This window comes from Accipiter gentilis, chromosome 13 (assembly GCF_929443795.1).
Source record: "Accipiter gentilis chromosome 13, bAccGen1.1, whole genome shotgun sequence".
NCBI lineage: Eukaryota > Metazoa > Chordata > Aves > Accipitriformes > Accipitridae > Astur > Astur gentilis.
In genome coordinates, this window is record NC_064892.1 from 17,184,204 (window position 1) to 17,196,642 (window position 12,439).

The following is a 12,439-nucleotide window of genomic DNA, read 5'->3' on the forward strand; positions in this document are numbered from 1 at the left end:
CTTATCTGAAGTGTTGGATCTGTGTGTTATTCATGGCTTTACTTTACATGTTTTATATAAAGCCTGGGTTTCATGTTAAAGGAGCATACAAAAAGAGGAGAAATATTAATTATTTTTTTTTAAATTTATTTTATGTTTCCTTTTACTTCCTATAAGGAAATGAAGCTCTTTTTTCTTTGGAGACTGCATCAGACTATGTGAAGGATGAAAAGGCTTGTTTTTATGGTTTCAAATGTTATGCAATTGGATATGAATTTAGTCCAGGATCTGATGAGGTAAGGAAAAAGTGAAATGGCCACAATTTCTGCACCTATTAATTCTCTCCTATAAGGCCAGTTTTTTTGGTAAAAATATTTGTATTTCCACTTCTGACTAAATAACATTAGCAAAATACTTTTAATTTCATATAAGTTTTTAACATTTTTTGTTACAGACATTATTTGTTTAGAATTCTTTGACCTGAATATTATTGGAATGGCTTTTTGTTTGGTTTGGTTTTTTTAATGACTGTGACAGTCTGCAAATACATAGCATGATTTTATCTAGTATGTCAACGGGATATGAAATTTCCAAAAATTCTGACCTAGTCTTCCATCAGAAATCCAAAGGATTGAGGCTTTCAGATAGACAGTGATTAGTATTTTACTGTCACTGCCAATTATGGAATGACAAACTTGCATTATTTTTCCAGTGTTCAGTTGTACCAGAACCCTCAGAGTCCCTGGAAATGGTGTGCTCATTTAGGCTACTTGAGATTTTGCACAGTGGTCACCTCATTTTGCCTTTAAGGACATGAGTGGTTTCCACCAAGGTTTCTTTGTTGCAAATGGAAGATAAAATTTCTTCAAGTCCTTGGGCCAGTGCTTTATTTTGGCTTATTTTAAGGGACTGCTAAAAATGCTTAATATGCTTTATAATAATTCCAGAAAAATTGTCCTTCCCTTATCTTGGGAGCCTTTGGGCCTATTGCTGCACGTGGACTTCATGAGGTCTGCATCTTGCTTACACTGTAACCTCACAGGAGTTTTACCTCATCTTATTCCTGGGTTCTGCTCGAGCTAAATCATGTCTTCAGGTTTTCAAAACCTGAGATACTTTGTGGTTTCATAGCGTATCAGATAAGAAAACGTACCATAAGATTATTAGCTATGATTATCTTATTGGTTTGCAGCAAATCAGATTTATAAATCCTGTAGATAGTCTGAATAGTCTGTGTTTGAGTAATAACAATAATTTTTTGCTTAAGCAGAAGAAAAGATGCAGATTCATATATGTCATTAATTTTTTAAAGGCATTTACAAAGCTGCTGGCAAGTTTTTGATACTCAGTGCTAAAACATGCCAGCCCACGTGTTAACTGTATCATCTAAAGAAAAGTTCCAAGTAATTGTTTTCAAACATACCTTTTTATAGCCCAAAAGTTCTATAAATAGAAAAGCAAATTTTACAGTGTTTAATTACCTTGCATCTCAGGACTAAAGCCTCCATAAGTAACTTACATTAAGCAATGGGGGACACAATGCAAGTTTCTCCTACTTTTGGGAACTTTGTGATGACAATTTTCTCAAGTGTTACCACTGGTAGAAAAAGAACTCTAGGTTCTGGTGACCACTGTGTTTTCTGTAGCGCAAAGGAACAAAGTATCAGTAAGACCTAATTCAAGTCAGTGGGATTAACTTTTGTATATCGGATTCTCTCTCCTTCCAAAGGACACGCTTCTGGTGCTATTACCTAACTATAATATATTGAATGACATTCATTGTTAGGGAAGTCTCTGCAAAAACTGGAAGATGTCATTGAGTGTGAGCAAGTGCATCAAGGAGTTGGGTGTAGTTGAACTACTAAACTTTGTTTAAACCTAGGATTTTCGCAAAAATTGTAGATGTGTGCTTTGATGAATGGGAAGGCTTTTTGCTGCTCATTATTAAATCCACAAAATATAAGCAAAAACTGCCTTCTGCCTGAAGGATGTTCACATAGCAGGGAACTGTCTGATGGGTTGATCCACATTTCACATCTTTACTTGCTTCCGATTTCAGAACCTGCTGGTTTGAGTCCTAAAGATGCAGTTTGTCACGAGTTTAGTTTAAAATGCATTTGGGGGATTTTTCAGTCTGCTTGGGAGTCTCAGAGAATAAAAGGCAAGTCTAGGGTTACTGATTTTGAAGGCTCTTTCCAGAACGATTTTTTTGCCTACCTTATATATTGCCAGTTTCTGTCAGTTTGCCTAGAAAATCCATCAGATGGAGGTTTCCCATCTCCTCCACTGTTTTTTGGTGGTGGTTTGGCGGTTTTTTCCTCCATGAGAGGCATCTGTCAGAGGTGTGCTGAACCACTCAGATTTCTTTAAATTTTAAAAATTGGTGTTAGTGTCAACACCTTTTTGTAAGCAAAGTTAAAGAGGTGGTGCCTATGTGTAGCTGGTACAGGTTGAAGGGAAAATATAAGACGCCTTTCTTCATGGGTTAAAAAAGTAGCTACAACCTCCCTAGCCATACTGCTCTCCCCCCATTCCTTGCACCCAGCCTCCTTCCCTCCATGTATTTGAAAACGCGTGGGTGGTCTGTTCTTTTTTTTTTTTTTTTGGGGGGGGGGGTGGGGAACAAGGTTGAAAGATACTGATGGAAAGGCTCTCCTGTGTTTTCAGTGACAAGTCTGGTGGGAGGGAGGGAGTCATCTTATTCCCTAGAACAGCAACGTCAATGGGAAGAAATAACTTTCCAGCACGAGTAGAAGGGAGAAACTGTTAAGGGCATCTCCCAGGATTTAAAATGGAGAAAGGGAAATTCTGGAATCTTTTTCCTATCCTTGCCTCTCTAACTAGAGAAAGGGAAGAGGAAAAAAGTTATGAACGGTACTACCTTTAAACAAGATGGGAATGTGAGCTTGTGTGGTATCTATGGTACATACAGCTTAGAAGAGGCATTGCTTTGCAATATTAATATGTATCGGTAGGGTTTTTTTTTGTATTAGGAAGTTTTCTTTCTCTTTAACATTACAGTCAAAAGACAATTATCATCTTCAGATGTTCTTACTAGGCTACCAGAAGTATGGTAACCCGTTCATTAATACTCTTACTAAGTTGAAATTGTTATAAAATTTTGGTACACTGGCCCATGTCACAGCAAAACATGACAGTATCTGTACGGCAAGTAGCGTATCACTGAGAAACTTCAAACTGGAACGCGCAATTAATATCTCTTAGCATAAAGCTGTGTCAGGGAAACATTCATTGTCCTATTTTCTGAGACACTATTTTTGTTTTATAATTTGTTTCAATTTGAAGGGTATTATTCAGCTGGAGAAAGAATTGGCAAATTTAGGAGGATCATGTGCAGCAGCTTTGATGAAGAAAGATCTAGCACTTCCTATTGGTAAGTCCTACTCAAAGAATATACTTTGTTATTTCATCATTGTTTCTGGTTTTGTGAATTAATACTACCTTTAAGTCTTAATGTTGCTTATAGTTAGAGATAATCATACAAAATTGATTCTTAAAACTGAATTAATCAAACAAATTAATAAAATGGTGGTGTTTTCTGCTTACACTGTTCCCTTCATATGTGTATGGGAAGGAGGGAAACCTGGTTATTTAAATCTGAACCAACTCACCCCATCCACAGGTAGTGTATCAGTGTACGAGCTATGTCCTACAGTTTCCTCGTGGTACTTCACAGATGTGCAGGTATCTTATTTGTATTTCTCTTTCACTGTTTTTTCTCCCTGCACTCCACACCTTTCCGAATGAAAAATACCTGCAGCATTGAATCTTAAAATTTAAAATTACTTGTTTAAAATTGAAAGTGACCACTGCATCTGTAGACTTTATAGCCTAAAATATTTCTGCTGTAGGGTTGGTTTTTTTACAGTTACAAAAAAATACATACTTTTACAGCAGATGCAAATAAAAGTTTATAGTAACCCAAATGCAATTTAAAACATGAGCAAAAACATGAGTTTATGAAAATTCAGGGATATGGAGATTGAACTAGAACTTCTAATGATGCAGCCATATTCTGTGTAATAGCAATTTCTCGTAATTAACATTAGTGTATAGCAGAACCAGGCTCATAAACTAGAATATGATATCTTTTTGATCATTTTAATTTAGGAGCACAAACAAGAGCTCAAATATTGTTAATGGGACTGGAAGCGTGTATTATTGAACAGGAGGGCATTGATCAGTATGCAGTTACAACCACAAAACCTAATTTGAATTTTTTAACTTGGTATTTTGCTTGTGTATTTGAATGTGCAAATTTCTCTACTTTATGTTGTAAATAGGCACCTCAACTGCACTGGTAGATCTGTATTTCTCTCTCAAAAGTACAGGCAATTCTATAGTTTAAATAGTGTTCTTTTCTCTTATTCTCCAAACAGCCGCATTAACTCCCTAGTTTTGTTGACTTCCCTAGCACCTATTTATCCTGCTGTTCTCCTATGGAAAAAAAACAAACAACAAAAAAAAAAAAAAAAAAAAACCCCAACCTGAAATTGAAATGCTTCTAACCTAATTTCCCAGGTTTTCTAAAACTTTATACATCTGTCTGAAGAGGGTTTTTTGTTTCATTCTAATTTTGAATGTCTAAAACAAGAAGGGAAAGTAGGTTGTACATAGGTTGGCTTTATATGCTTTCAGATAGGTGTTTGAAATAAAGTGTGCAGTTAAGTTACCTATGCAGTCTCAGCCACCTATAAAAGTGGTTGTGTATGATCTGCAAGAGAGGAGGGATAGGTGCATTGCCTGTAAAGAGTTTCCTGATTACTGACGTAATTCCAATTGATTTATCTGACCGTTCACCTAACACCAACTCAAGGACTTCAGCCAAGTCTGTTAGTGTTGCTGTTAATATTACAATGCTAATGTTATAAGTGTGTGTTGTTTCTCTATAAGGATAATGGACCCTGTGAATAAACAAAACTGATGAATTATAAGCAGCAGTGGTATTATTTGCAAGTGGAAACCACTGTGCAGCCGTTTTAAGATGGTTTTCAGTTGTCTGTAATTTTGCTTTAAGTGTTTTGCTTGGTGTCTCAGAAAAACAGTGTGGCAGAAAAAGAGGTAAAAATGTGGTTTTCTAGAGCAACATTTACATGCCTTAGTATCTGACTATTTTTTCTTTTTCTGCATTCTAGATTATGTATCTTCTAACTTTTGCTGCAAGTGAAATGGTGTCTTAAAAAATACTGTATTATTGCCATTGCTCGTCTGCAGAGCAGTATCATCTTATTCATGGAATGGAGTGTCCTTAAGAAAAACCTATATAATCATATAAAAGACTGTCTTGTAATGCGTACACCCAGAAAGGCCCTTTTTATTAGACTTTTCATACTTTATTTTATAATTTCTACAATTTTACCCTTGTTCTGTGTGTGGTTGTATACAGGCTAAAGAAGGTAGCATAAAAAAAAGGCTCACCCCACAAAATAATTAGCAACTTAATTTACAATGCCTGAACTTTGGCATTTAGAAGTGAGGTATCTATATCTAAGCTAGTAGCTCTAACCTTCTTTTAGAGTTAATTTAGACATCTTCAGGGAATGGTTCGTGTCGTCCTAAGACGAAGATGTAAGAAAAATTAAACTAATCACACAAAGGAGGAGCCTGTTTCTCCTCCATTTGCTATAAAGATACCTTGTAATACATAAGTCTGAGCTCATTATCTCATGCTTCACTGCCCAAAACTAGGCGAAGTCAATCCTGCTCCATTTCCCAGATACTCTTTAGACCTCTGGATCCAACTAAGTGCTCTTAACACGTGGTGATTTCAGTGAAGACAATAAGAGACTTCCCAAACTTTCTGTCAAGGAAAATACAATGATTGAACTGTCTTCAAATCAGAGTTACTGGTTGTTATTGGTATCCTTGTAGGACCCCTCCATCTTCAGCTTTATTTGCATGATTTATCTTGGTGTACTGAAGTTAAGGAGGTTGTCCTTCACCTTGCTTTTTAGTAAGTGTTGTAGTGGGTATATTCTGTATACAAGTAGCCAAATACTTGTATAACTATTCCTCTAGAACCATTAGGAAAAAAAGTGTTTTGAAAGAACATCAAAGAAGGTTTAGCCTTTTTTGCTGCAACAGAACATGGACCCGATGGTGATTCCTTCATGTATTAGGAAAACTTTATCTCTGAGAATACACCCAAATACTGTTAAGAGCTATTATGTTCGAAAGATCACAATTCCTCCTTGCCAGTTCTCCAAGACTTAAATTTAAGATGGTACTTCCCAAGAGAGAGATCTGGTCTGTGACAAAGATCGGTCTTAAACAGCAATGTGGAATTGATCGATGTATCTAACCTTATTGCTTAATTGTTTCAAATTTGGTCAAAGTTATTTCTGAGAGCAGACTTTTATATATCTATCTTTCTTTGAATTTTAAAAATGCCTTAGGATGTGATTCTTCTCATTTCTCTTTCTCTCTTCTGACTAGTAGAATTGCCTGACATGTTTTTGAGAGAGAGAGTAGAAATATGGTAACCTTATCTGTTTTACTTTTCTGTTAAAAGACTGTGTTTGGCAATTCTGGTCACCCTGGAATCAGACTTCTGAGTTGTATTTGTGAGAAAGCAGTATCGTATAATAGAATGTATTTGAGTTTTATGTTTTAGGAGGAATCATAATTTACAAAACTGTGCAGAGTTTATCAGGTTTTCAAATACTGTTACTAGGGTAAGCTCTTAAAAGGGAGCAGCTGGTGCATACTCATAGGTACTGCTTCCCAGAAACCATCCTGACCTCCCAAAATCTTTTTCTGAAAGTATCCATTCACATCCAAAGATTTGCCATACATACTGTCTTGGAGATAAGAAGAGAAGTACCAAATTTTTGTTTTGTGTAATGTATATTGTTTATTTGCTTGTGCACTGAACTACACAGTACTGCATGTTTACTGTGTTACTTGAAAATATTAATCTTTCAGCTGCTGGTTAAACAATATTACACATCATCATGCAAACCTAAATTTTGGAATATAAAAGGCTTCACTAAACAGAATTGAATTTCACATTCCATAATACAGAGATAAATGTCAATATTATTGTTATGAAAAATATGTGTTTATATTTTTACAGCAGGTAATGAATTTGAAGAAGATCTTGAGATACTTGAAGAGGCTGCCTTACAGGTATACTGCAGCTTTTTATCCATTGCAGCATACTTAAGCACATAATTGCATTGAAACTTTTTGACTGCTTTAGGAGAAAAATCACTTGTGAGGTTTCTGTAATAGAAGGGAACTCAGCTGGTTATAAAACAGTTTAAGAATGTCTTACAGAAGTTTAGTATTTACATTCAATCTTTCTTTATAATAAATCTGCTTAGAAAAAAATGCATAAAATATCGCACAGAAGGCTAGATGACCAGGTATGTTTCAAAATACCTTAAGTGTTTGACTTAAGTTGCACTATTTAGCAAATTTTAAATATTACAAAAATTAATCCTTCATGTGTTTGTAATTGCAGAAAAACATTTTCAGCTGAGCAGTAACGTTTATCAGTTCCCAAATAATATGATTGCAGTTGTTCTGGTTTGATGATGGTATTTTGTTTGTTGTGATGGTAGCTAATGCTGGTCAGTAACTCTGTATTTATAGCCCCTAGCTGATGATGAACAATGAAAAAGGAGTTTTCGCGTTCTCTCTCTTTCCTAATGACCTTCAGGGTAACTGTTCTGAAATTCAGTTGTCACAGTACTTGCTGGAAAAACATCAGTGCTACAGTATGACACCATTGCATAGGCCTTAGATGACAGAATAGTAAACAGAAACTGTCTAGGAGGAATCAGATGTTCCTTGGAAGAAATATTTTTCAGCAATCTGTTCTTGGACCCACCATGTTCTAATTCAAAAAGTGAGCTAGGAGTGTGCATTCAAGTAATGGATTCACTTTTGATTTTAGTCCTGTCTGTTCAGTATTTTATGCATATTTCCACCTTCCCTTCTTGCAAAGGGATTCCTTTTCCTTTCTCTTACCCAAAAAATATCTTTCTTGAGATCTGCCGTTCTGTAAGTTACATCTCTAGCCTTTTATTTTCTTTCGGAACGTGCTCATTGGTCACATTTTCAGAATGGCTTTCTTCATTCACAATTCAGCAGTTTAGGATACTCTTAACATGAAAGTTCATGTTACCTTATTCTTTCCTCCAGAAAATCTCCCTCAACTCAAGCTCATTTAACTTCTTTTGACGTAAATTATTGTTTTATAGACGGAGCTGACTTTTTTTGTTTAAACTTTCTTCAGAATAAAGTTTATTTACTCTTCTCCTCCTTGAATAGTTTTTAATGCCCAAAATGTCTTTACCAATTGTGTCATGTTATGGGAAAGTGACTACATGTAAGATACTGAAAAGCTGTTTTATGTCTCCCTTTATGTCATCCTTTCACCCTCACCTCAACCTCTGAAAAAAAACCAACAAAAAAAAAAGGTGTGCAAATCTCATTCCGGCATTCTTGGGAAAGGCTTGGCACTATCTCACTCACCAACCATTTTGGAAGCTCTTGAAGGAAATCTTCCACTGCAGGTACAAAGCAATGAGCAGTCATTTCTGGAGGATTTCATTGCTTGTGTACCAGGATCGAGTGGTGGACGACTTGCAAGGTAAAAGTTTGTGTGCTGCATGAATAAACCCATTACTTCATAGTTGTAATGTTTAAGCTTTGCAGAAAAATAGAAAATGTGTAGTTATCTGCTAAATTTTAAAACCTGTGTACTGTTGCTTGTCTATACAACTAGCTATAGAACTTTAATATTTACATCAAATATTAAAGTAAAACTATATAGCTGTATTGTTTCTATTAATTTATTAGGTAAAAGCATTTATGTATTCAGACCTTCTGCATCCTTTCTTAGCTGGAAGTCATGTTTGTACAGAGTAAGAATTTATCTTTTGGGGGGCTATAAGAAATTTTAATGTTGGGTGTTTTTCTTTGCTACAGGTGGCTTCAGCCAGATTCGTATGCTGATCCTCAGAAAACATCATTGATTTTGAATAAGGATGACATTCGATGCGGCTGGCCAACTGTTATTACAGTACAAACAAAAGACCAGTATGGGGATGTTGTTCATGTTCCTAATATGAAGGTAACTATTGTAATCTTGGCTGTTCTTATACTTCATCATGCTATCTTTTAGTATTTGTTGTAGATATTCCACAGAATACTCTTGTATAGGGCAGACAACACAATTATGTTGGCAATTATGCCAGCACCATTTCATGCCATTTATATCTTGTCTGTAATGGACTATATATGTGTAGTTGTGGAAATAATCAGTTGTAGGCAGTGTTTGATGGTGGTGATGTGTAAGGTGACAAGAATCCATTTTTTAACTTGTAAGCCAGGAAAAAGTATTATAAATTGAAGTGATGGAAAAAAGAATCAGAAGCACATTGATGGACCCCTTTATAGTCACTTTATTTTAGAGTAGAACAGCATTTCCCCCTTTTCTGTTTCTAATATTTGGAAGTTCCTGTAGTCTTTGAAATTAATAAGATAACTGGCAAGGTCTGGGTTTCTTGGGTTTTACTTCAGCCTCTTCAGTTAATCACTGATTTTTTTAAAATTTTTGTTGTTGTTGAAGTACTGTAAAGGAAGTCTTCATGACAGCCTCAGGTAGACTTAGCAAATATTTGCACATTTTGGAGTAAAACCTATGTGATACGTTGTAAAAGTTGGCTGCTTGACTTGAAGTAGTGAAGCATGCAAACAGAACAAATTGAATACAGAATTGTTTTTACATAGTTCTAATTAGGTTACATCTATGTTTTAAAGCCCACTATTACTGCAGAGTAGTTGGTTTTGTTCAAGACCAAAAGTAGATGAAGTACCTTTTACAAAGGCATAATTCCTGTGACAAGAGCTCTCAGATGTTCTTTGTATGGGATGTAATAATTGAGTTATCTTACAGTGAGCTGTAAACTCATTAATGAACAGTGAGTACAACAGTAATACAAGAATCAGCTTAGCCACAAACACAGCTTGAATGAAATTTATATGTGTGGTTACTGACTTAAATTTGTGACAGGAAGTAGAAAACTCCTTAGTGATTTTATTCTATCAATCAGGAAAAGGATATGCTAAAATATCATCATCAAAATTATTGCTGGATTTCTTATTAAATTATTGTTTTTCTTCACAAATATATTAAAGTAACAAAAATCTTAATTCAGTTTAACTATTCTGTTGGACTCATTCAGTGTGCAACGCACTGATATGTAACTTCCAGTAAATAAAGTAAAATTTTGATAAAACAGTGCATGAAATTTGCAGTATTTAAACATACTTTACTGCAGATTTAGGATGAGTGATGCATACTTATTTTCCAGATAGTCTGTTATCTCTCTCAAAACCAGGTACAGCTGACTATTTTACCTGTACTAATGGAGGTTTGTGGTACCTTGAGGAAAAAAAAGTCAGTTAAAATATGCGTTAAAGAGCACAGTATAAATGTACAGTGCTGATGTAGTAGGGTGGCAAAGCCGAGATCCAATCTGGCCACTACTGATCCAGATCTAGCAGGCCCCGATGATTCACTCTGAAACCTGTGCACTCGTTGGGAAGGCTCTCTTCCTACTTCATAGCATTTTGTATTGTAGGAAATCTTAGCTAGGCATATGTCGTGGTTTCAGCCCGGCCGGTAACAAAGGACCACGCAGCCGCTCGCTCACTCCTCCGCCCCCCTCCGGTGGGATGGGGAGGAGACGGAGGAGAGAAAAGGAAAAGAAACTGGAACCTCGAGGGTTGAGATAAAGGCAGTTTACTGGGACAAACACAAAAGAGATTACAACAACAACAACGGCACTAATGAAAAAAGGTATACAAAAAAGAGTGATGCACAGTGCAACTGCTCACCACCCGGGACCCGACGCTCCGCCACTTCCCCCACCGAAAAAAACAGAGACCACCCCCCGGCCCGCTCCCCATTTATATACTGGGCAGGATGTCACATGGTATGGAATAGCTCCTTGGCTAGTTCAGGTCAGCTGCCCCGGCTATGCCCCCACCTCCCAGGTTCCTGTAAAAATTAACTCTATCCCAGCTGAACCCAGGACATTATCCACCCCTTATTCTATACCATCTACATCATGCCCAGATCTTACTTTTTTTATTTTTTTTTCCAATCAACCACTACAACTTTCCTTGTCTTATATATAAGTATATGGACTCCACCCCCTGACCTCGCACACACACACACGGTGTTCCTTTAGCCTATGGGCTATCCCTCTAATGTGTCCATCAATTTTGGGGCTCTATCTGTTGTAACAGTTCTTCAGGATAAGAGAGAGATGGTGTGAGATGTTGGGTTGTTGTACGCTGCCTCTGGAACTTGTGGCTAGTACATTTGGTGCAACTCATGCCCCTGGTCTGCAGGTCGAAGATGTTGATCTTGAGGAAATTGGTGGGTGCCAGTTCAAGTTCTATCGCTGTTGTACTTGGCTCAGTTTCAAAAGTCCATCCTGTAGTCATTTGGATAATTCTCACAATAATACCCTTGATATGGCATATAGACACTATAGATACAATGACATGCATTGGCAGGTTATTTAGCAGTTAAATATCATACAGCCCAATTCACTGGCTATTCTCTCCCAAAATCAAATCTCCCTGAGGTACACATCGAACCTCCCCATCCTTCTGCATCACCCACCAGGTGTACCCAGGTCCTTGAGCAAAAACAACCCCTTGAATGGGTTTGCTTCTGCTTGAGGGAGGACTAACCCAGACTGTCTTTCCTAACATACTCCTCATGCGCACTACAGGGACTTTATCCCCTTCTACAGTATGTGGATCTCTTGGTTGGGCGGGGCCAGCCCGATTGGCGGATCCTCTAGTATTAACTAACCAGGTGGCTTTTGTTAAATGTGTATCCCAATGCTTGAAAGTTCCACCCCCCATCGCTCTCAATGTAGTTTTCAGCAGTCCATTGTACCGTTCAATTTTTCCGGAGGCTGGTGCGTGATAAGGGATGTGATACACCCACTCAATGCCATGTTCTTTGGCCCAGGTGTCTACGAGGTTGTTTCGGAAGTGAGTCCCGTTGTCCGACTCGATTCTTTCTGGGGTGCCGTGTTGCCATAAAATTTTCTCTTCAAGGCCCAGGATAGTGTTCTGGGCAGTGGCATGGGACACAGGGTATGTTTCCAGCCACCCAGTGGTTGCTTCCACCATTGTAAGCACATGGCACTTGCCTTGGCGTGTTCGTGGGAGTGTGATATAGTCAATCTGCCAGGCCTCCCACTGTTTATATTTCAGCCATCGTCCTCCATGCGACAGGGGTTTTTGCCGCTTGGCTTGCTTAATTGCAGCACATGTTTCACATTCATGGATGACCTGTGAGATAGTGTCCATGGTCAAGTCCACCCCTCGATCTCGAGCCCATCTATATGTTGCATCTCTTCCCTGATGGCCTGAGGTATCGTGGGCCCACTGAGCCATAAAT

At 37.4% G+C, this 12,439-nt stretch overlaps 1 protein-coding gene across 14 annotated transcripts in view; it reads left to right on the forward strand.

Annotated features, from left to right (window-relative positions):
- Positions 1–12,439, forward strand: part of MYCBP2 (MYC binding protein 2) — a 205,306-nt gene that overhangs the window by 110,430 nt on the left and 82,437 nt on the right. For all 14 annotated transcript variants that reach the window (XM_049815912.1, XM_049815905.1, XM_049815906.1 and 11 more), the window contains 5 exons: positions 157–275; positions 3,286–3,373; positions 7,076–7,128; positions 8,427–8,599; positions 8,938–9,082. In XM_049815912.1, coding sequence (XP_049671869.1) covers positions 157–275; positions 3,286–3,373; positions 7,076–7,128; positions 8,427–8,599; positions 8,938–9,082 — 578 coding nt within the window. The remainder of the gene's footprint in view (positions 1–156; positions 276–3,285; positions 3,374–7,075; positions 7,129–8,426; positions 8,600–8,937; positions 9,083–12,439) is intronic.